Source organism: Cyprinodon tularosa, unplaced genomic scaffold (assembly GCF_016077235.1).
Source record: "Cyprinodon tularosa strain WSP-4 unplaced genomic scaffold, ASM1607723v1 ctg259, whole genome shotgun sequence".
NCBI lineage: Eukaryota > Metazoa > Chordata > Actinopteri > Cyprinodontiformes > Cyprinodontidae > Cyprinodon > Cyprinodon tularosa.
Window position 1 is genome coordinate 106,421 of NW_024038958.1, and position 24,512 is coordinate 130,932.

Genomic DNA, 24,512 nt, shown 5'->3' on the forward strand with positions numbered 1-24,512 from the left:
ACTGATTTTTATTTTTCCAGATGAAGTTAAAATTGAGTTTATAAATACCCTTTATCATCTCTTTTGATAGAAGTGTGAAAGCAGAGTAAATCAATAAAGATAAGATTCTGCCAAAAAGAGAAATGTTTCTATGTAACCATTGATTAAGAACTGATTTACATTTTTAAATACTGTTATTGGAGGATGTCATGTCTCTTCCAATAAAAACTCCAAAGTATCTCACCTCTTTTTTAATATTAATGTTAAATAGTGATTTTCATGGACAGCTTCCAGGAAAAAAGTTCCATATTTGTCTAAATGTACCTGAAGAGCAGAAGCCTTTAAAAATAATTTGATACAATGGAGTACACAAAAAAAAAGGGGGGGGGGGGGGGGGTTTATTTATTTTTGGAAGCATGCATAGCCTAATTAATATAGTCTATTAGATGCATGACTATTACATGTCAGGTACACCGGTCATTGACCTTGACCAAGGCACCTTACAGTAGAACTGCAGTCAGTCCCTGGACTAGCCTGGCTCTCACTGCCCCTACAGAGTTAGGGACACATACAAGTAAGAAAAATGCTCGTAAGCCCACTTCCCACCAAATGTTGAAAGGGCAAGATTACTGTTAATATATTGTAGATAATTTACATATTCAATAATAAAATTTCACAGGTGATGCTATGAAGGGATGGTCATTAAAAGGGGGTATGATTTTTAAGATTTTTTTTTAGAAAATGGGGATGCCATCCCCCCTCATCGAGTACTGGCTAAAGGAATGTGTTCTTCATTTTTTAAAAAGAAGGGTTTTACAATCAGCCAATTGACTAATTATGTTTTGTCCAATAGCTCAATTCCACATATAAAACAGTTTTTAATTTATATTGATAGCATCTCTGCAGCCATTGTGACTAATAAGGGTGAACATCCAAAGCCCTGATGAATGCCTCTATTAATTTTAAACCTATTACATGTACTGTGACTTAATATTACAGAGCTGTTTTGACGAAGCATTTTAATTAAGGTTCCTGATTTTTTCCCCCCAAATCCAAGAGTTTTAGTTTTAAAGATAAATGGGTAATCAACAGAATCGAATGCCTTGTAGAAATCTAAAACCTGTCTAATCAGGAAAAAAACAAACCTGATTGAGTTTCACCAAGTCTGGCTGCAATATAAAAAATTGTTTATTATCAGTATTCAACAGTGATGGGTCTTAAATTGTCTAAAAATCATTTTTTTTATTCCTGGTTTGGTGATGAGAACAATCAATTTTTGCTTCATAGTTGTCTCAGATCTTTCTTAATCAATGCATTCTAATAAAGCATTAAATAATAATTTTCTTATATAGATCCTAACAAAGTGGTAAAAATTAACAGTAAGGCCATCCGATCCGGGGAATTCATCTTACACAATTGTCTTTATAGCAGTATCTATCTCTTCAATTTTAAGTTAGGCATTGCGGATAGTTTTAAAGGCTGAGTCAATTGAGAAATCAAAGAGGATATTTGTTAAAAAGATGATCACAATATACTTCAGAATAATTAGCTGAATAAAGTTTAGAATAACAGGTAGAAACTTAATTCTCTAACAATTTATGATCATTACATTCTTTTCCATTTATAACACCTGAAATGTAATTATTAGTCTGTCTATTTCGGTCTTATTTAAAGAAATACAAGTTATTTCTCTTGCCTCTATCCATTTTGTATGATATCTTTATTTGATTTATTCAAATAAAGCTGATCTTACTTCATTTGGAATTCCATAAGCTTATTTTTTTTTTTCTTCAGGACCTAAAGTAGGTTTAATGCAACTTTGATGAGTTGCTTAAATAACTTCAATTACATTAAACGTCTGTGAAATCAACCATCATCGGACATGCTCTGTGCAGTTCTCGGATTTCCATAGACATACAAATGAGTAGATCCCGCATTGACTGTCGCGGTGCAGAAATTAAGGGTGCCATCTTGGGGAGGTCGACCTGCTACCCAGAAGGATGTCTCTGACTCTTAACACCAGGGCTCGAGGGATATTCCCGTATTTATTTATGTTAGCTACGTGTGTGTTTGTCCATCTGTAGGACCTCATCACCAAAAAATATCCCTCCTAAATGTATAACTCTAATTCTGATGACAAGTAATAACTATTAAGTAGTTCTTAATTTCAGATATAAATAGTGCACTTATAGTCACACCTACTTATAGATGCTGTTATTACAGATAATGCTCTGTTTCCTAACCGTCCAAGCTGTTACCTCATTTAAAGTAACTGTTTAAAAAACAATCACTGAACTTGACGGATTTGATTAAATGTGTCTTGGATACGCTCCATTTCCAGTAGATTAAAATATCTTGTTTGTAACCAAAAGTGCTTATATCCAACCAAAGCACGTATCCCAATGCATTTATTTTATAGATCTGTGTTGTTTTTTTGTATTACAGCCTATTGATCCTCCACTGTACCAAAGTGCACTCTCTGCACCATCGTATAGGCACACTTCCTGTTAAAAATGACCATAAACCCTCTATGGTTTTAAATATGATAAATCAGAACATTTCTTTTTCTAAGGGTTAAACCTGTAATTACACACATGTTCAGTGAATTATAAGAAGGTAAATACTCTATGTATCAATGGATGTACATATCTAGGTATTAACTTCTATGAAAGACATGTCAATTTGAGCTAAAATGGTCAAATTCTTATCTAAACTTTCTCTGAATGATTACACAATCTGAAATACTGATGCGCAAAATTAAATTAAAACTAACAAAGCAACAGCTACATATAAATAATTCAACAGGGTTAGTTTCCCTCTTCAACTACAGGTCATTGAACACAGCCTCTTAGAGCTGTTGCTGTTCATGAGCACTGCATACAATGGTATCAGTGTCTTATTTAGAAATGTTGGCACAGTACAGCATGCAGCAGACCAGCATCCTGGACTGGGTCCAGTAATATGTGTGCTTCCAAATAAACCAGCGGTGTCCAAAGGGGGACATTTCTGCCCTCAGAGGGATTGTGAATTAAATTCTGTTTGCCAGCTTATGCAATTAATGCAGGTAAACATTTTAAAATGTTAATTTGTGAAAAAAAAAAAAGGGATTAGTCCAGAGGGGTTGTCATTTATCAGTCTTTTTTGGCACAAAATCAGATCTTGGTCCTTAGACCAATTACTGATCTTGCTGCAGAAGACACAAAACTAGAAAAATTATCAACACAGAGAAAGAAAACTAACCCTTATTTTAACCTGGATGCTCCTTAACAAAGGGAACTGACACAAATGATTAAAAACTGCAGTCAACCTGTAAGGCTAAATGACATATATCCTGAAGTGCAAAACAGACCCACAGCATGATACAGCCACCCTTATACTTCAACTAGATTTCTTTTCTCAGGACTGCAAGGTCACAATTAGACACTGTTATCTTAAACTAATACATTAGTCTTGCATTGCATCTTGCTAACAAAGATAATGCTTTTTCAAATATAAATTTGGCTTTTAGTAGCTTTTACAATGATGGCTTCCTCTCTGAGTGGCCTTTCAGGAAATATATATTTTTTTGTTGTTTTTAATCTTGGACTTGTATTCACATTTAACATCAGTTAGACTTCTTGCATCTGGTCCAAATTCCTTTCTCATATCCTGATGGATCTCTTTTGAACTTACCGTAGAGTCACACACACAAAAAAAAAACAGATGGAGATGTTACCTTAAAAACACATCCTTAGCTTCGCCTCCTGTCAGTGTGAATTAGTTATATGAAACCTTGTCTTTATCATCTCAGTTTTCTAAAATAGTTTTAAGGCATAAAAATAGTATCGGTAACCCTGACCTAAAACTGGAAGGGTTTAGTTAGATTTAATAGCATAAGAAAAAAAAGAAAGAAATGAGGGTTTGGTCTTTTATATGATGTAAGTAAACATCTAGTTTGAGATGTTGTATATCTCCCTCAGTGGCTCTCTATGTTCAACAAAATACCAAGAATCAAGCACCACAGCAGCTGCTCTAAGCATCATGTCATGTATTTCATGTTAATACTAAAAACCATTACAGCTCTTTGACATTCGGTCCAAAAACACATCCTCCACTACATGTCACACAAAGGAACATATTCCTCATTAACCAGACACACTAGCAAACATCATTCAGCGCTCACAGAGAAAAATTTGTATTTATTTCTATCAGCCTCGACGGGAGCTGCTCTCTTCGCCGGGACTGTCCACGTCTGAGCGAAGTGGCGTTCCTTGAATGAAGGACGTGACTCAGAGACTTCAGAGAAGCTGTGGCATGGCATCGTGGTCAGGCTTGTGTTCTTCTCTTTCTTTCTTTCTTTTCTATGGGGAGAAAGTGGCTTGTGCTGCTTCCGTTTCACTTCGCAAAACTGAAAGCAATGACTTCCTATCTGGTGATGTTTTGTGCGACAGATAAAACTGGTGAGGTCCTTGTTCTGAACGCGTTTTGTTCCACATCAGTACAGTACACGCAGAACGTCAACAGAGGTCCACTGAGCAGGTATTATGGTGTGAAAAATGGGTTATCAAAATCAAGGCACCAGCTAGCAATTGTGAACAATAGGAGAAAAGGGAAAAGTGTGACTAGAACTGCAATGTTTTACTTTTACTTGCCCAAATGATAAAAACCAAACCATGAGGCAGCAGAAGATGCAGCCTGTAGTCAAACTGTACTCAACAACAGTAACCGCAGTATATTAAAAATGATAGAAAAGGTGCTTGGCAACCAATTGTCCAGTTATTTCTCCCTACAAACAGGACAAAACAAAACTTTTGACACATTTCAGGCACCTTAATCAGTTTCTGTTGTAACATTCTCTCAGCAATTCAAACATATAGGTCATTCCTGCAGCCGTTCTTCTCCTCCATGTCCATCCGAGGGTTCTTGGCAGCTCAGATGTCGTCGTCAACGTAGGGTATGTCAGGGTCAGAAAAGCGTCTGTGACCCTTGGGGGCTGCTATATTTTTTTGCTGGAGCGTAGCCGTGGCGATGGAGGATGAAGAGGAGGAAGCGGAGGGAGGACAGGAGGAGAAATGCAGCAACAAGCCACACTCAGGGTTATCGAGGTACAAAGACTGGATGCTGTCTTTACGACGGCCGGGCTGCTCCCGTTTATGGATGAGATGCGTAAGTGCCCGATTTCCAGGAAGGGGGAAGGTCTGTGAAGAACCGGTGGCTGGTTGCTGGGGGAGGACACCTGGAGGCAGCTTCACGGTGTCTGGGATGACAGGGTTGCGGCGCTGCAGGGGATGCCTGAAGGAGGAGTTAGAGGTTTGAGACGCCGTGGAGGCGCAGCTGGACAGAGAGGAGCTGGAGCTGGCAGGGGTCAGGTTAGCCAGAGGTGGTCGTCCACTGGCGATTCTAGGTCGCTGGGCCAGATCTGAAGGTTTTGCAGGAAAAACTGGCCTGTGTCTTCTCAGCTGGACGCCACACTGTCCTGGAATAGAGAGAAGGATGAGAAATTATCCAGAAGTTAGGAGATCACATGACTGATTCGACGTTTCCCACAATGGATTCAGGAAGGTGAATAAAAATAAAGGGAAGATCATGCAACCATGTTATGTAAGATGAAATACAGTCATTTGAAAAAAAAAAAAAACAGGACATGCTGTGACAGACTGTGCAGCTTGACATACTTGGAGAGGAATACATTTAATTAATAAGAAATTCATAGCATATACATAAACAACAAACCCTGAAAGACAACAAGAACAAAAAGTGAAAAAAAATAAAATTATTTTTTGGTGAGATTTAGTGGACACCAAAACAGTGGACAGATTTAGTGCAAATCAAACAGCATTCAAGGTAAAATATATCAGGTTAACTGTGAAACATGGAGGTGGAAGGGTCATGGTTTGAGTACAGTGTGTTGCCCATGATGTATCCCAATGTGCTTGAGGAAAAAGAAAATAAATAGAACATGAACACATTGTACTGTCTGATAATTAAAGAAATGGAAAGTCCTGGGCGGAGTCAGAGCCCAGATCTTGCAGTAACGTGGCTTCAAACGGGTAGAACATGCAAGAAACCCTCGTATGTCTCACAGCTGAAAGTGATGAATGGGGAACAACTTCCTCTGACAACTTCAGAAACGGTAGATGGCAACAGTAAGCTTCATGGGAGATATTCCAGCCAAAACCGCTGTCTATTAGGGACTTCTGTTAGAAAAACATTCATGTTCCAAATTGCTACTTCACGTTTTTCCGTAAAAGTTTAAAAAACAATCCACTGGACTTGGTTTCCAAGGTTTGAAGACGTTTCACTTCCGCTCCAGGAGCGAACATGACAGGAAGCTTCCTGGAGGGGAAATCGAAACGTCTTCAATCCTTGGAAACCAAGTCAAGCGGATTGCTTTTTTAAACTTTTACGGAATGACTAGTACCTGGATGACTGAGAATCTTCATCAGCATACTTCATGTTTAAACGGTTGTTCCGTTACCTTTAGGTAATGAGATGTCTGGATTAAAAACTAAATATCTAATGGGAATCCACATTTTTCACATGACTGTATATCCAGGAAATAACATTTCCAAGTATTTTCTTTGATATCGTGCCCAAATGTGTGGACGGCGTCTGGACGACGTTTGAGCATGCATCTGTGCCATGCGTGAATTTACATGCAAACAAACACACAAACACGGTTGCTGTTCCTCCAACCTGCTTTGTTTACAGAGCAGACATCAGCGCCCCGTCACCATCACTGGTCCAGACCTGCACCACAAAAGACAGGAAGGGCCCAACCCAGCGGCCCCGGGGTCTGGTCAGAAACCCACAGGTGTGTGAGAGGAACAGGTAGAAGGCAGGAAACGCCACACTGTACCTTAATACTGACCTTCTGGCTCAGAGCCGTGGGCAGACAAGCGCTGCTGCTGTTCATCCAGAAGACTCTCAGAGCTCAGGGAAGCTTCGGAGTCCAGGTTCTCCTGGTCTGAACCGGGCTGCTCCATCTCTGGCAGCCGACAAGCCAGTTCGTCTCTGAGAATCAACAGAGGAATGGTTACAAACGACCAGTTGATGTAACCGTTGACAAAATGGGTGAGCAAACATCCTTACTTTTCTTGTTTGATGGATTTGATGCGATCCAAAAGATTATTCTCTGTCTCAGTATCCGAGTCCAGCGACTCGTTCTCAGGGACGGCGCTGAGATCAGAACTGGCCTTCTCTCGCATCTGCACAAGACACAGCAGCCAGACCCATAACCTACCAGCTCAGCCAGTATGTTAAACCAGTTATTACAGAATGGAGCAAAAATGGTTAGTGAGGTCAAAAGAAAAGCCAAGTGATGTCACCTGTGGACTTCATGCATTTACACACACAGTCTTACAGCACGTTTGTGAGTAACGGTGAAAAAATGATCTCCAGTGCCAAACGTTTTGATACTGCTTGAAGCTTTTCCCATGATATCAGGTAACAACAACCCCTAAATGTAATGGGATCTTACTGGGATTCAATGTAACAGATCAACAAAGAGTTGGACGGCTTTTTTTTTAAATTAAAGAGAAAGACTGCTTCTTCTAATACCATAAAATACCTTAAATGCCTCCCACTGCAGTTACAGCTGCAAGCCTTTCAGAGTACACACCTCCATGCTCTTGGGTTATTGTCCTGCTAAGAGGTGGTACTCCCTCCTAGTTTCTCTGCAGCCTCTAACAGGTTCTGCAGTTTAAGCTCAGTTAATTTTTTCATCAAATCTCATCAGCACCAGAGCATCTTTTTCCACATGCTGAGTTTTCTACACGGCTTGTTACAAAATGCAAAAAGCTGTTGATCTGAATAGCTCCTTCAGACTGACTGAATCTCAGCTGCTCCCCAGTTCAGGAGGCCAAGTCCCAGAAGGTTTGCAATAGTGCCAACATATTCTCCGCCTCTATTGCTGTGTTTCACGGTCTTTGTGATCCTGTTTGGCAACTATTTATCTCCAACAAACCTCGGAGGCCTTTGCAAGATAGCAGGATTTCTACTGAGAACACAAACTAGATGGGAGTTAGCAGGTCAGCTAGGAAAAAGTTCAAGCAGTAATCAACACGAGGCTCCGTATTCACATAAGAAAACTGTTGTATTAAAACCATATAGCCTTTAAAGTCCCAATTCTGGTAGATCCCTGTTTAACAAAGGGAGATTAAAGAATCCCATGGTACCCTAAAAACAATAAATCCCTTAACATCACCAGAAGGACAAATAAGAAACCAAGAAGAACATGCAAACAACTCCCAGTTAGTACGAACCAATGAACTGCATTAAGGCAAAACAGCAGAGAAACCATTAAAAAAAAATTACAAATAAAAGGAAAGAACAAAAGACTAAGCACCTGTATCTAACATGCCATGCATAGGTGCTTAAACATGGCGCACTGCTCCACACTACATCTACGTACTCTAGATCTAGGATGATACATACCACCACTCCTTTGTAAGGAGCTGGGAACCTGAGAGGTAAATGCCGGCAGGGCTACAGAGAGACAAGGAACATTAACCGTGTTACCCATGTAAAACCTGACAGAGGTCATGTGCAGTGGGATTAACTGATGGAATAATGAATATGGTTCATGAATATCAGTGAGTTCCGTAAAACAGATGCATGTTCTCCGCTTTTGGTGAAAAGTGATCCTGCACTCATGGAATGAAGGGATCTGACCCCAAGACCTGCTGTTATAGATCATTTTGATACTCATGGAGCTTTGAATGGAACGTTCAGAGGGTGAAGCCTCATGTTTTTAAAAGTCAAGAACTAAATTTGACTTAATGCTGATATCTTAATACATTCAATGCTTTTTCAGCAGGAGCTTTAAGCTGGAACCACTGAGGATGATATGTAATTACATGAGTAGGTTGTTAGATTTCAAGCGGTCACATCTATGAAGAAAAATTAAACCACAGTCAGTATCTTTTAAGTTTACTGGGTCAGACTCGGGCTGCTCAGTTACTCTTAGACCTACCAGTCTACAAACTCATTGTGCATCTTGTGGGAATCATAAAACCTCTAAACATAAACATTTTCTTTAAATAAGGCATCAACCTGCTGTTTAAAGACTGGAACTCACTTCAGATTGAACTACAGCAGGCTCTTTTGGGCCAGCTGTATTTTACCTGATCTGATGGCATTGTGATTTATTTTATTTTGGATCTTAATGATGAAATATGCATGTATGAAACTAAAAGCCTAAAAAATGAGGGATACATATGAGTTTTGACAAAATGTAGCAGACTGCAAGATGTGGGATTAAAGCCTGCATTAAAAGCAGCAGTGCTGATCAGAGAGATGGAGATATATATATTTCTTTCTAATCTTCACTCACTGTGTTCTTTCGCTTTAGTTTAAGTTGATTAACAGCCAGAGCCTCGGCGTACTCCAGCTGCTCTATCTCCTCCATCTTCTCATTGTAGCGCCGGATCTGCTCAATGATCAGCATCTCCACACACCTGCATGCAAACCAGGAGCAGAGAGTGAGCTCAGATCAGACAGAAAAAAATAAATTATGAGTATATGTATTTTATTTCTGATTTACGTCGTGGTCTTTGCAACGTCCTTCATGCTGAGCAGCGGGTCAGCTGTGTTGGGACACCGCAGGATACACGGAGCAAACACAATGGCTAACGAGTTGGGGGACATGCGATTGTGAGCCTCTTCCTTAGAGACCCTGCAGGAAAACCATCAGAGAAAAGTCTAATTTCTCTACTGTTAGGACCAATAACATTTCAGGCTTTAAATGTACAACTTAACTTCCTTTTTTTAAATATGTGTACCTACTTCTTTGCATGTGCAACTTGAAACACACCAGGAGGAGAATATCTACCTGACAAGATGGAAAATGAGCCGCTCTAATGTGCTGAAGTTTGCTGTGGGGAGCTCCTCCAGAACTTTGTAAATGGCTTGGAGCTGCTCCTGCTTCTCTGGCAGTTCTAATACGGTGAAAGTTCAGAGGTATGGAAGATCAATATTAAATCAAATGCTGTGAAAACATATCTAAATCTGTTTAGTCCAGTTTGAGTTGGCCTTGACTCGTGTTCCACTCACCCACTGCATGCAGGAAGTCATTGTAATGAGTGAAGGTCATGAGTGGGTCAGGCAGCTCCCTTAACCACTGCTTCACCAGGCCTGTCACTGTATGGATGGGATGCTCCTCAAGGTTTACCAGGTGAGGCTCTAAAGAGCAGCAACACAAAGTTTAGGACTTCCTTTCCTTTTCCTTTCATGTCTAATTGAAGAACCCAACTAAGAGAGGATCTAACCTGTGTCTAGCCGCTGGTGCAGCTCTTTCATGCGGTTGGCGGAGCCTGATTTGCGGTAGATTCCCTCTGTGTAGAGGCCGTGCATCTCAACATGCTCCAGCATCATCTCCAGCACCATTGGCACAGGGTTCTTATCGCTCACCAGGTGGCAAACACGCACCCCGAAGTGGCGCCCGCTGACCTCCTCATCGCTCTGAGCATCAGTAAGAGCAATAATTTCCATCTTTATTCAACTACACACCAGCATTGCTTTACAAAACACATTTATTAGCAATGAGTGAACTCCAACATACCTTTCTGGCACAGAAACTGGAGCAGCTGATGTTTATTTTAGCAAGGCACTTCTTGTGGCATATCATTTTACAATCTGTAAAAATAGGCGGTTTATTAAACCGATTCACTTTGATACAGGGTAAAGATCAAACATGGCCGCATTTGGGTTTTTACTCACTGCTGCACATGTAGGCTTTCTCCATGCCCCAGATGTAAGAGCTGCACGTGTCGCATGACTGTACGATGCTGACCTGATAGTTAACGAAACCATGGTCCAGCAGGATCTCCATCTAAAGAAAAAACAACAACAAAAAATAAATAAAAGAGGGAATACTTAAAAACTAACATACCTACAGCAGGAGAGGGGAAAAAAAGAAAGAAAAATACAATTTGCATGCTTACGCTTTTATCTTTCTTCCTCCTTTTCTTTCTGGTTTTGGTGGGCTGGAAGAGAGTCGCAGCTGTTAGAACAATGTTTTGGTTCCAGATTCAGATCAATCATTGTCCTGAATTAGTCTCACCTTGACGGGCTCGGCTTCCTCCTTCTTCACCTCACCTCTGATAAACCCATCCAGCACCGACTGGAACAGGTTGACCACTAACTGAACGTCCTCCTGCTGTTTGTCTGTGGCCAGGACAGTCACTTTGTTCTTGAAGCCGGACATTAGTGCTTTGTAGCCGATGGTAGGGTTCTGTGGGGCACCAGTAGAGGTTAGGGGGACTGTTTAACAATGATGAACATTCTTATTAAGTACATTTCGAATCTCCTTACCGGGACAGAATACATGGATTTTATATGCTCTCTAAACTGCATGGTGGCAGTGATAAAGATAGACTCTGTAGGTGACAGAGACTTGCCTCTGGAGCGGAAATCATTCACCTTAGAAAGGAGAAAAAGAGAAAAAAAGTACACTCCATAAAAGTTCTTGTTTTTGTAAATGTAATAAAACAAATCCGGTAAAGAGTCAACATTTCTCAGTTTTCCACTCACCTGGTTGCCCAGAAACTCGTCGAGGTGCCGCAGCTCATTGGCATTTGTTATCACTCTGTCCAGAGACGCGTCCCACTGCTCCGACACTCGGGTAGCACGGCTGATCTTTATCGTAGGGTTCCTGCGCACTGACAGGCCGGGAGGAGGCGCTGTAGGGATGAAAGGTTTGTTTTTATTAAACCCAAAGATGTATCAAATCTGTCTGCCTGGGCTGAGACCAAACGGATCAATAAACATCTTTTAAAGGGAATCAGCTCTCTTAAATGTGGGGAATTGTCGACATGGTATATTCTACCTTCACCAGCTGTAGACTTGTCGATAAGACTCTGAGCAAACGTCAGGTCTCCATTGTCTGGAGTCTGGGCCTCTTTGGTCCTTTTCTTTAAAATCTTGCTGAAAAAGCCAACTGACCTGTGGAGCAGGAAAAACGTAAAAAACCATAACCTCCAGAGTAAAAAGAAAAGATTCACAAACAGGTCTATCTAGATAGAAATGGTTGACAGGATCATATCTCAAACCCAGAAAACGTCAGGAATGTTTAATCTTTGGCTTTTCCTGTTACACACTGGATTTAGATGTTTACCTGTCTGGTGTGGTGGCATTGGTTTGCATGGAGTCTGGCTGTCCAGTACCCTCTTGCTGTCTCTTTCTGAATGAGCTTGACCTTGAGCTGTCACCATGACCTTCAACTGACGGAGTTATCTGCAGGTTAATGAAAACAGTGTAGACTTTAAAAACAAATCATGGTGACGTGTCAAAAACAAAACCCACATATTCCTCAGTAAAACTAAACGAGCCACATACACATACTTTGGTTTGAAAAGTGCTTGAGAAATTACAGAATAAAAAGTGGGAAATTGATTTTTGAATCAATTTGACTGTATGATCTGGTTGAACTGTAATATGCCTTGAGATGACTTATGTTGTGAATTGGCGCTATATAAATAAACTGATTTGAATTGAATTTTCCAGCTTTTTTGGATTCTAGATTTAGAAATAAATTCATCTCTATTTGCAAAGCTCAATTTTGGAATATCTGTACTGAGTTATTCTGCGTATAACGGATTCTTTATATCAGAGTACATCAAAATTGGTAAGGACACTGCAGGTATGCTTCACCGGTCGCCATAATAAGTGCTATCTGAATAGTGCTTGCAGGAAGAAGCTTGGACCAGAAAGCTTCCTATTGCCAATTCAGTTAGCATATATTGTCCCAATATAGCTTATTCAATTCTGATATGATAGCGATATCGCAGCTTTGAGAATTGACTGATACCATTATGATCCAATACAATACAGGCAAAAATCAGGTATTAGAAAAGGCTTCAAGTGGTATTACAGAGAGCATGGTGCTTGTATTTCAGGGTAGCAGGTCGATACGTTCAAATTTGTCCCAGCTATGCTATGCCGGTGTGTAGCCACGTCACTGCGGCAGCAGGTCTGATTATTTGCATATTAAGGGGAGGTCATCTACCCCAAGAAAAATACATCACTTCTTCATATCTACCGTGTGACACATGTAAATGTACAAATCTTTATGTTTTGGGTTTTTAGAATGGGAAGCTTCCTTACTGCTGGCCCCACAAAGGTGAAGGATAGGATGTGATTCATTTATTTTGTTTGGACAAATTAGGAATTTGCTACCATAAACCCGAAAGGGGGGGAAATGGGAAGCAGGTTGTGAAAAGGATAAATGATAACGACACCATCTAAACAGAAATCAGTCGAGGAAACCTTTTATTTCACGTTTCCTTTTCTGTCTTTATATTTCTTGTTCGATCATCTTGTAAAGGTGTGAATAATGAAAATAGAATTCTGGGCAGGTTACAGTACCTCTCTGAGCGCCCAGGGGTCTCTGACAGAGATCGCCCAGGCTCCTTCAGAACTTGGAGACAAACTGTCGACGGATGATTGGGACGTTTCCCTCCTGCAGGGAGAGAATGCATACATATGAATGGAAGACAAAGCAGAGCAGGTTTAACAGATTAACGGGTTAGGATAGTAATAGAAGGTTGTAACAGCAGACTCACAGCGAGGGTTTCTTTACATTCTCCTTTTGGCTGTGAGGTGGAGACCTCGTGCACTCAGAGCTCTCCCCATTGCTCCTCCAGTCCTTCCATTTCTCTGGCTTCTCCTTCATTGCTCCAGAGCGGCGCTGCAGATTCACAGCCCCGATGGCTTCCCCTGAGCCGTTATCCTGCGCAGAGTCCACGGGCTGCAGAGGTAAGCTGGATGGACGAACCGGACCTGCAGAGGGAGGAGAGGATTTTCCCTCCTTCTTTCCTCCTTTCTCCTCCCTCGTCTTCCACTCCACAAAGGTGTACTGGTCCAGCTCCTTGCTGTCCGAACGCTCCTTTAGCTTGGATGTCTCCTGGTTTTGGCTCTTTGGGGGGGATGTTTGATCTTGGTTGGTGGCTGATGATAAAGAAGAGGCAAGGCGTTGAGATTCTCTCTGACTGTGCTCCAGGCCTCTTCGTCTCCTCTGCTCTCTCTTCTCCAGGCTCCTGGATGAAGGGACCTTGGTAACGAGGCCAGCATGTCGCCTCTTCAGTCCAGCATGTGGAGACGTAGAGGTGTTTTTGGACTTTTCGTCCTCCTGAGGTGGAGATATGGCTGTAAGTGTGTTTGGTGTGACCTCATCTGAGGGCAGACCAGGTTCCTCCTCCTCCTTATCTAGCTGGGGTCCAGCCTCAGCCTCTGTACCACTAGGCTTCATATCCTCTTCTTCATCATACACCTCTTCGTCTTTCCCCTGCTCCTCCTCTGGGGCACTTTCATCCAGCATCTCCTCAGTGACCAGCTCAATATCTGGGTCCTCACGTGTCTGAGGCTCTCCTGCCTGTCTTTGCTCCTCTTCCTCCATTTGTTCCAGGGCTTTTCTTGCTGCCTCCTCCTCTGCCTTTCTCTGCACCTCTTCTTCTATCCTCAGTCTGTCTTCTTCTGCTTTTCTCATAGCCTCCTCCTCTTCCCTCTTCTGCCTCTCTTCTTCTGCTCTTTTCCTAGCCTCCTCTTCCTGCTCTTTCTTTTTCTTCTCCTCGCGGATGGATTGACACCTGAAATAAGCAGAAATGCTAATTAAAAAAAAAAGTCTCACCATAAATTTGTCTTGAGAAGAAAAAAACAAAAGAGATCTCAACAACAAAGATTAAAGAGTGGTACAGAAGAAAGGAAGGAAGGAAGTACAGCTGGAAGGAAAGAAAAGAAGGATTCTTGGAAGTAAGTAAGGAAAAATACAAGGAGAACAAGAAAAAAGAAAGTAATGTCTATGTAGAATGTGAGGAGGGTAGGAAAAATGGAATATGTGGAGAAAATGTAGAGAGAGAAGGAAAGGAAAAAGAATGAAAGAAAGGAGAGATAAATAATGAAGGGACAGATAGAGAAAGCAGTGAAGTGAGGAAGGAAGGAAGGAAGGAAGGAAGGAAGGAAGGAAGGAAGGAAGGAAGGAAGGAAGGAAGGAAGGAAGGAAGGAAGGAAGGAAGGAAGGAAGGAAGGAAGGAAGGAAGGAAGGAAGGAAGGAAGGAAGGAAGGAAGGAAGGAAGGAAGGAAGGAAGGAAGGAAGGAAACTATAAAACTAGATTTGTTTCAGTACCTAACCACAGCTGGAAAACACTCAAATAAAATGGGGTACTCCCCAACCCTTTTGGCAGACTGTAGGAACCCTGTGAACATCGTGACTTTTGCTGAGTGGTTTTACCTCCTGCGTGCCGAGTGTCCTCTGACCAGAGCTTGTATTTTTGTTGCTCCCTGCCTTTGTCGGTGGAACTCGGATCTTTGTTGGTGCCCTCTCCACACCGCTTGGATCACAGTAGCTGCGCGTCGCCGTTGCTCCTCTCTGCAGTACCTACGCCATGAAACCTAGCAAACCAGGACAAGAGACTTCTTATTTAACCATAAAAAAAAAACAAAAAAACAAAAACAAAAAAAAAACAAGCAAAACATTGTAAGAGCTGATAGGCTGAGAAAACAGTGCGTCTGGTTTACCTGGATCACGACGGCTGCTCTTTTCATTTCTATAAACTCCTGCCTCTGCAGGCGAGCTCGGAACCAGCGCTGAAGGAAGATGATCTTCTGCATCACTTCTTTGTGCAGCGTGTCCTGGAGCTGCTGTCGCTCCAGCTCCTTCAGGAATACCTTCAGACAAGACAAAAAGCAAAATGAAAATGATTGGGTTACAAAGTGTAAGACAATCTTCAAGCCTTAACATTTAGGAAAAGAAATTAGAATGGACATATAAAATAATATATAAATAGTCAGAATATTTTATATGAACAATCACAAATTGGTTTGGATAAAACACACTCATTAAATATAAACATAACAGATCTAGGTTTAATTCAGGAAAATCACTTTAAAAGCGCAGGCCTCCGCCTAGTCGCTCGTTTCATCCAACATATTGTGATTTCTCCCCCAAGTTCATACCTGTATTCATGGAATGTTTCAAATAGACCTGGATGCTGATGGTGATTCCAGATCATCACCAAAATGTGATCATTTGTTACCAGTCATAATGCGCACCTTCTTCGAAAATTTTAGCAAAATCCGTCCTTAACTTTATCAGTTGCTTTGAAAACAGGGAGACAGACAAACCACCGGGATGAAAAAATGACCTGCTTGGCAAAGGTAATAACTACTGACAGCTCCCTGGTGGGATATGTTATTATTTGAAGTCATTAAAGCCAAAAGTCTACATTTCAAAGACTTTATGTTTAAAAGTGTTCAACTGAGCAGGAAACCCTCAAAGTAGCAGAGCTTATCAGGAAATATGAACCGTTACAAATGATTATTATGGCTGTGCAGCTCGACATTAGCTAGAAGAAATCATGCTATTGAAATCTCAGAGTTGGTAAAGACCTCAGTCAACCAAATACATGCTCTGAAACTGCAAAAATACTACAATAATCACTACTGTTCCCTTTAAATGAAACGCGTTTGCTACCTTGGTCTTGCCGATCTGGTAAGTTGTCGGGTCCAGACCCATTTTCTTCCCCAGCAGCTCTGTGATGTCTTCTTTGGAGGCAGAGGAGTTCTTCGGTAGCAGAACCCTATACTGTCCAACGAACTCCTGAAAGAACCAGAGGAGAGGGTGAGAGGTATGAGATGAGTAAGAGAAGATCCTAATGCTAAATATTTCAGAACACATCAGTTTTTTTTCGCACAGCATTAGGATACCTTGAATATTTTTACAACTATGCCAGCCTAACATTTAGGGTAAATGTTGGTATTTAAGAAGAGGAATATATCTGCTTACCTGGAAGGTATACTTGGCCGGGTACCCTGACCTCCTAATGCGAACAGTTTCCAGCATTCCTGTGTAATGCAGCTGCTGAAGCACCAATGCCTCATCCAGATGCATCTCCTTCTGCTCGTGTGCACAAATGTTGACATCACAAGCATTGGTTGGAGGTAGCTCAGCCCTTCAGGAACTAATTCTTACTTGTTTGTGGCCTACCTTCTCTGCATTGGAGCGGATGCAGCGGATGAAGAAAGGCTCGGCCTTGTTCAGAGTTTGTAAGAGTTTGTTCAGGGAGTTCTGAAGGAAAAAAAAAAAAAAGACAAGAAGTTTGCTCTAGTGTTAGCAAGACACAGGTATGCATGGCACCCGCCGCAGAAGCTCAGATTACCTGGAACTGGGCACTGATGCTGGGCGGCTTCTTCTTCTTATGCAGGTGGAGCAGGGACTTTGTGGTTCGGTCATGCAGCGTTAGACTCACAATGAACTTTAGAGAGCGCGAATCCAACAAACTCTACAGAATGAGAAAACATATGATAAGCATTCTGATCGCCAAAGCACTAACTCTAACTTTTAAACTTTTGGCTTTACCTTGGGGATGGCCTGCTTCTGCTTGACATTCTTGTTTTTCCTGACAACAGAGGAGATGCAGAGTGAGTAAAAAAAGGTTGAGACTTTAAGAAGGAACAGGCAAGCAGATGGTGGTTAGTAAGGCCGGGTGACTTCTTCATGCATTCAGTGAGAGCTGAAATGAAGGCTTAGACCTAGATTGGATGAATGACAGAGATGTTTGACAGCGACAGTGAAATAACGTCGAAGAGGATGAAGAAGCTTGCTGCAAGAGATGAAATATGACTTATCAGCCCACACAGACAGACATGCTCTCCTGGTTTCATTATATACACTCATCTAAATTTACAGGGTTTTTCACACTCTCTGAGCTTCTTGATATATTCTCACGTTTGTTAGGAATAATATACGACAGACCAACACACCAGGGGGCCTCATGAGGAGGACAGAGAAGGAAAGATTGGTCTGAAACATTTTTATAAATAGATAGCTAAAATGTTTGCCATGTATTTGCATTCATTTCCCTTTCATCTGATAAACTACCAGCTACTTAGCTTTTCCTCAAAAAATCTGTAGCTGAAGGAATCTGAGAGGGATACATGGTAGATAGAACTTAAGTTGTTCAGTCGAACAGTTTTTTAAAGGGCAGCAAAAACAAAGACAACAGCAATCCCATTTAAGCTTTGCAATAACCTGTGTAGGCGACAAGACGAATAACATCCTCAATTGGGGAAGACGACTTGAATTAAACTGAACTTAGTTTTAAATGCATCTTATTTTAACACTGAAATATAAGCACCATTAGCAGGAAACTAGAAGTTGACCTGGCAAGAAGCAATATCTTAATTCATGTGTGTTGGACAGAGACACATCTATAAGGTGAAGGACATCTGCCCTCGCATTTTCTTTTTATTAGAACAACCTAGTCAAAGTCCAGACATCAGAGATACACTGAATCCAAACCGACTATGATGGTAAAAAAAAAAACCCAAAAAAAAAAAAAAAATCAATAATAGTTTCAAATTCCCTCCTGGTCTGGTTCGACCTTTTTCCCTGCATTCTAAACTACTTTGTGCTGTGAGTTGCAGATGCATAAAGTTTAATTATTGCCAGCTACAGCCAAACCTTTGTTGAGCTTCATGCTGCAGTGAAACTAATCACTGCATCTCAATCCTAAAGAAATACAACTGTTCAAACTCTCAGACTCTAATAAAAGCTAAATCTCTGATAAGGAGGCAGGATTGGGTTTCAGGAGACCCTTCATGCTGGAGCTGCTGATATCAGAATGGGAGCATGTTCTGTCTGAGCCAACTGAGACCAGAATGATCTGGAGAAGAGCCACGCCAGCTCTGTCTGCAGACTCACTGAAGGACGTGACGTGGGAAGCGGAGGCGACCCCAGGATTGCAACAGCTTGCGAGGGTCCTCTCCGTCCAGCTGCAAGTTCTTTATGGAGCTGATGATCTCTGAATGCATTTCTCTGATTGCACACCAGAGATACACATAAGAAAAAAAAGCAGAAAAGAGGGAGAAGACAGAAGAGTAACGGGGAGGGGAAAGATGGAGAGAGACAAAATATAAGGAAGGGACAGTCGGAACACCTCTGTTAGGACACCTCCAATTGAAAAAATACCAAAATGGTCACCCAAGACAAAAACAAAATAAAAACAACCAAAAAACAAAACACACGGTGAGAACCACAGCTGAGGGTCAGGATCACAGAGAAACACACAGGTTTCACATACTGCTCATGTGTGAAGCAAAATATGTTTCTCCTGTCGATCATGAAACCACAAGACACACCAGACCACCCAACCATGCTGTCACATCCTTTATAAGAACAGAGACCCACACACAAACAGAAATAGAAATGGAGGTATTTAGAGGATGTATTCACACATAAGTACAAATATACACGGACAAACATATCTGTAGGCACTCCTGCTAAAAATGTGCAAAAAGTTTTAAAATAGCTCGTCCTTTGTTGCACAATCTCATCTTGAAATCCAACCTTTAAATTAAGCACATTTACTCAGTGAACAAAACAATCTGATGTAACAGGCCTTTTAAAATAAAGACACCTGAGGGATTATCTGGACTTCAATCTGAGGAACGCTCTATAACTTTATTGTTTCTTAGGGGTAAAGAAAAAAAGAAGCAGAAATAAAATGTTCACAAACCTAGAATAAGATGCTGCACAAAAATGGTTCACAAGAGACAATTTAACGGTCTTCTGTGGAGAAAAGGATAACCAGGAGTCAGGAGGATCTAGAGAGGTTGTGTATAGAGGAGTGACCCCTCTATGAATATCCCCATCTCGTTATATAAGACATTTAATAAAAAGAAAAAAAGTTGATCAGTATACTGGCTGCAAGGAGAGCTACATCTGCTCATTTACCCCATTTATGCATAAATGTACTCAAATTAAATGTTGGATCAAGCTAGTACACTAGGTGATTAAACCACTTTAAGGCCTTTTTGCACATTAAGCATCTCTGTCACTGTGGTTGTTAACATGCAGAGCTGAGCTGGTGATGATTGGACTTGTTTGCTTGTCTGTTTGTTTCCATGCTGCTGCTGGGTTGTTGTTACAGGTGAGGTAGCACTCCTTTAACTGGGGCTGGTGAGGTTAATACAGAGACTTTTCCTTTGCCCCAAAGACAGTCCATGCAGTGCCTCTCTTAATCTGACCATGAAAACAGAGGTCAGGCAGGGAAGGAAGGAAACAGTCCTTCATGTTTAATTCTTCCTAAATTTAATAGATCTGCGTCAAGTGAGCAAAACTGCTCAAAACTAAAGTTTGTGGTTTGATTTTCCTCTGAGGAAGCTCTCACGGTTGAGTTTGTGTATTTGTCTGGTACTCTGGATGGCTTTAAAGAACTGTGTGTGTTTAAGGCCTCACATCTAATGGACCTAATCTAAGTGGATACTTGGTGAAAGCCTGCACAAACACTTTACTGTGCTCTGTGCCAGAGTACTAAAGGATCAATTGATAGATTGGAGAAGGAAGAGACGTACATTAAAAGGAAGAGTGAAAATAAGAGGAATATTGTTTTTCAAATTCTGTTATACAATAGAAGTGAACTTCCTTAATCTGTAGAGTTTCATATTTGATGAAAAAGATGTTGAAATAAATAACCCTGCAATGTCTTCTAAAACCGAAGTAGGCTTGAGAAGATTGAGTGAGAGCAAAACCAGAAGTCAAAACAAACCCAAACAACCTTATTCCTTCCTGCTTGGCCTCCTGTCTTCATTATTTTTCTGCTTTCCATAAAATTCACTTACTTCTTATTCTCATAGCTAGCAAAGATGTCTTCAAAGGCCTCTAGAGGGCGCTCCTCTGAGTGATCAAAGTAGAAATCGAGCATAGAAGCTCGTCTGTGGAGGGAAGAGGAAGAGGAGAGAACCGCACACACCGGGGTCACCAAGAGGTGGGGGGAATGGGTGACTGAGATGAGGTGAAGCAAGATTCGAAGAACTTTTCCAAATATCCATCATCTCACTCAGCACAACGGGTTTAAAGTGGAAGCCCATCAAACAACACGGTAAACATTTCCATGTAGCGTGAGAAGGGAATATTGTGCTGATTTTACATGAAACAAAAGGTATCAACCACAAAGGGGGTAAAACCACCATGTTAGTGGGTCCCACTAAAAACACATACGCAGAAAAACCAAAAACACAGTCAACAGCTTTTCAACAATCAATGCACATTACTTACTTGTACATCCTTTCAATGGAGGTATTTGAACGCTGAAGTTCTCCTAAAGGAGTTCTGGATGCTGGACGGATAACACCTACAGAAGCCGATCAAATACCAGGAAATAATAATTAATTAAAAATCAGAAATGGGTGTCACTGGAGAATTGTTTTCTGCTGTCCATCTCCTTCAGTTTAACACATCTATTTCTCTTCTTACATCAATGAACTACTTATATATGATTGAACATAAGCAGAGGATTTAGAAACAAAGACAATCCCAGACGTTTGTGGCCACTATCATGTTTCCCGCTGCCCCTAGAGATAATTACAGAGCACAACATCTGCTGGAGCTGCAGCGTGAACACAGCTGCATGACGTTACCTTTCCATCTTTCTACACATGAAAAAAAAAAGATATCTTTAAAGTGATAGTTTTAAGAAGGGTGGATGAGGTGAGGTTCTGTCTTATTGGAGTTAGTTTGTAGAAAAGTGATGAAAGTTCCAGAGTAGTGGCGGACCAACAGCTCAGGAGGACTCACATTATTTTGAGGAATGGGGAAGAAGTTACCTCTGTCCCCCCAAAGCTAGTTACCTTCTTTGACTGAAATGATATAACTTATTCTCTTACAAGTCCCTAAGCCCTTCTACAGTAAATGAATTGTTGGGTCATTGGTGGGAGGCGGGACAAATTCTGCTTCAGCAAAGCATCCCCAAACAATGACAGTAGCATAGGTACTTTTCCTGGTGTATTAGTTTATGCAGAACTAAATCAAACTTTAATAGGTCTTGGTCTTTGTGTGTCATTCAATATGCGTTTTATTTTTTTCCCTACAGAGCAAAAGTTTTCTTCTTGCACACTTTAAGTTTGTAAATTCTCTGATTGTAAAGGCACACATTTTCATATATCGACAGTGTCAGGAAAATGCTGTGCTCCTGGAGATATTCCCATTATTTTTGCCTTCTGCAGTAAGAACTTGGGACACTGCAAAAACTATCTGAAAATAAGTGTATTCAGCTTAATTCAAGAAAAAATGCTGTTATTTCAAGAAAAAAATTTCCTACTTAGATTGAATTCTTTTGCAGTGGATTTTTAATTTTTAAGGTCCTGATGTGATTACGACGCATGTAATTTAAATAATTATGGGCTGGAGTGTCTTAATCTATTACTGACTAGAACTAGCATTTTTATACTATTTTTACTAAATGAATTGAGAAAAGTCTTTCTTCAGTATTTATTTTTTTAATCAATAATACTTGGCTATTTCAGTAAATGATAATAAATATCCAAATGTGTTGGGTTCCTGTGGTTGGGAGGCTTAATTTACACTTTTCTAACTCCTTTCCACAGTTTTGTAACATTATCAAATACCTTAATTCTATACTTTTCCAAGACATAATCTTTTTGAAATTATCCTGGTAAACTCACAATCATAAAAAACAAACAAACAGATCTATCCCTTTTAATAATACCTGCTGTCTTTGCAGCCCATGACCTTCCCGCCTCGTTGAAAGCAGCGAGGCCTCTGATGGTGGCTCTCAGGATGCCCCACCGAAACATGGCCACCGGGTCCATGCCAATGAGCTGCCGCACGAAAGCTCTGTCGCTGCTTCGCAACAACGCCACGATGTCTGGACGCATGTGGTCTGTGTTTTTCTCCCGGAAGTCCTGAAGAAGTCACAGATATCAGGACCGTAGCAAACAGAAAATCTTACATTTAAACAAAGTGTCTAACCATCATACCTTGATGTGATATTTGACTCTCCCTGCAAAGTGCTGAATGACGAATGCGGGCTCCATGACTGGTGTGGGTATGAAGTACTTGTTTCCATGGTGCTGCTGCTTGAATTTGGCCAACAGGGTCTTATCTGTTGCATGTGGAAAGCTGTAGGGAGCAGGGAGGAGAGAAGAGGCAGGGAAAGGAGGATTTAACCACTGGATGGCATCTTCAGCTTTGGTGACATATATGTGGTGCAGCTGTTCTTACTTGCTCTCCTCATCTAGCAGGTACAGCAGGCCGGTGGGTTTCTTGCTGATGAGATGGATGCAGCCTACATTGTCTGTGTAGTCAATGTTGTGCCAGGTGATTCCCTCTGACTGGTACTCCTCCTGCATGAGTCCATTTCAATCCACAAGTTTGTGTCATTTTTAATTGTGACCTAAAAATACTAACTAAGCACACATTTTATTAGATTTTCTGTTTTTTGTTGTATGTGTCTATTGAGCTCAATTTCACTTATTGATAATATATGATATAAGAATACCTCAATAATATGAAAACCTGCTTCATTGCAATTGATGCATAAAATAGATAAAATTGGAAGGTTTTGATGAGTCAGTTTATCAAATGAAAAGTTAAAATCTCAATGAATTGCCTGTTTTTCAGACAATGGTTGTTAAAAAAAATTTAACTACTCACCTGCTCCAGATTAAAAATGTGATTGTTAAAGTAATACTGCAGCTGCTCGTTTGCATAGTTGATGCAGAACTGTTCAAAGCTGTTGGTTTCAAAGTCCTCAAAGCCAAAAATGTCCAGGACACCAATGGACAAGATCTGGCAGACAAAATTCAGGTATGGATTAGTCACACGCAGCTGGACGTTAAACTGATTTTACTGAAATTATTGTGTGTGGAGGTTTCTTACGGGGACAGATTCCTCCATGTCCTTCTTGTTGAGCAGAGCGTGGTTGATGCGCAGCACGATCCAGTCGAACAATGCACCGTACAGAGACTTGGCCATGGAGTCCCTAGCTGTGATTGCCTGAAAGGAGAAACCGTAGCTTCAGGGTTTTTGAGTTGAGAGGTTGGCATTAGGTGTCTCGGTGGGTGAGAGGAGGATGCAGACAGTTAGTAGAAACGTTTTTTGGGGATTGAAGTCTACCTCGGAGTGGCTGTAGGGGAGGATCAACTTGTCGTTGACGGTCACCGTTTTCCTCTTTGTCAGCGCCTCGACCAGCAGTTCCTCTTTGACCTGAAGCAAAGACACGCTTTGTTTAAAGGTGAAATCTCCAACAGAGATCATAAACCCGATCATATAAATATAAGGCTGAAGATACCTTTATCAACCCCCCCATTTTTTTTTATATACACACCACATGCAGTAAGTATATTGTATCTAGCTGACAAGTGTAACTGAACAAAAAGCAATGGATGTCCCAATACATAGTGTATAGTTTGTCAAAATATAATGAAATATAATTGTTTTACCGCAGAACTTAACAACATAAACTCAAAGTGTTTGGTCTGAGTTTTCTGTTATTTTGATAACTTTAAGCAGCTCTTTCAATAAGTTTATGAATCATAGCTATAAATGGATGTGTGTGCTCCGTTATTCCAGATTTCAATTCGTTTTTCCTTGTTTTCAACCAACTCAAGCAGTCTAAATATGAACAGGGTTCTTTTTGTCACACATAAAACACATTTGTGTGTAAATGTGCTCATGCTTAAAGGTATAGTGGAGGATGCTCCATTTCTGTGTGGATTATCAAAATAAGTGGTCCTCCTAATTGTCAATCATTCTGGTG

The 24,512-nt window shown here is 40.9% G+C and overlaps 1 protein-coding gene across 8 annotated transcripts in view; it reads right to left on the bottom strand.

Annotated features, from left to right (window-relative positions):
- Window positions 1–3,986: 3,986 nt before the first annotated feature.
- Window positions 3,987–24,512, bottom strand: part of LOC119785798 (unconventional myosin-IXb) — a 69,311-nt gene continuing 48,785 nt past the window's right edge. The window contains exons 10-45 of one of the 8 annotated variants that reach the window (XM_038288604.1): window positions 23,870–23,959; window positions 23,633–23,749; window positions 23,408–23,542; window positions 22,976–23,097; window positions 22,732–22,873; window positions 22,461–22,656; window positions 21,011–21,086; window positions 20,575–20,667; window positions 18,656–18,769; window positions 17,312–17,351; window positions 17,112–17,234; window positions 16,940–17,020; window positions 16,739–16,849; window positions 16,427–16,552; window positions 15,472–15,621; window positions 15,185–15,345; window positions 13,521–14,543; window positions 13,324–13,417; window positions 12,074–12,192; window positions 11,786–11,901; window positions 11,491–11,639; window positions 11,272–11,379; window positions 11,021–11,191; window positions 10,902–10,943; window positions 10,678–10,789; window positions 10,520–10,593; window positions 10,227–10,419; window positions 10,012–10,140; window positions 9,791–9,896; window positions 9,503–9,634; window positions 9,293–9,416; window positions 8,395–8,445; window positions 7,051–7,166; window positions 6,830–6,972; window positions 6,655–6,754; window positions 5,297–5,434 (exon numbers count right to left, since the gene is read on the bottom strand). In XM_038288604.1, the coding sequence (XP_038144532.1) occupies window positions 6,678–6,754; window positions 6,830–6,972; window positions 7,051–7,166; window positions 8,395–8,445; window positions 9,293–9,416; window positions 9,503–9,634; window positions 9,791–9,896; window positions 10,012–10,140; window positions 10,227–10,419; window positions 10,520–10,593; window positions 10,678–10,789; window positions 10,902–10,943; window positions 11,021–11,191; window positions 11,272–11,379; window positions 11,491–11,639; window positions 11,786–11,901; window positions 12,074–12,192; window positions 13,324–13,417; window positions 13,521–14,543; window positions 15,185–15,345; window positions 15,472–15,621; window positions 16,427–16,552; window positions 16,739–16,849; window positions 16,940–17,020; window positions 17,112–17,234; window positions 17,312–17,351; window positions 18,656–18,769; window positions 20,575–20,667; window positions 21,011–21,086; window positions 22,461–22,656; window positions 22,732–22,873; window positions 22,976–23,097; window positions 23,408–23,542; window positions 23,633–23,749; window positions 23,870–23,959 (4,956 nt within the window). In that variant the 3' untranslated portion in view covers window positions 5,297–5,434; window positions 6,655–6,677. Of the gene's footprint in view, window positions 5,435–6,654; window positions 6,755–6,817; window positions 6,973–7,050; window positions 7,167–8,394; window positions 8,446–9,292; window positions 9,417–9,502; window positions 9,635–9,790; window positions 9,897–10,011; window positions 10,141–10,226; window positions 10,420–10,519; window positions 10,594–10,677; window positions 10,790–10,901; window positions 10,944–11,020; window positions 11,192–11,271; window positions 11,380–11,490; window positions 11,640–11,785; window positions 11,902–12,073; window positions 12,193–13,323; window positions 13,418–13,520; window positions 14,544–15,184; window positions 15,346–15,471; window positions 15,622–16,426; window positions 16,553–16,738; window positions 16,850–16,939; window positions 17,021–17,111; window positions 17,235–17,311; window positions 17,352–18,655; window positions 18,770–20,574; window positions 20,668–21,010; window positions 21,087–22,460; window positions 22,657–22,731; window positions 22,874–22,975; window positions 23,098–23,407; window positions 23,543–23,632; window positions 23,750–23,869; window positions 23,960–24,512 lie in introns of all 8 variants that reach the window. The other 7 variants (XM_038288605.1, XM_038288598.1, XM_038288606.1 and 4 more) reach the window with 7 other exon arrangements.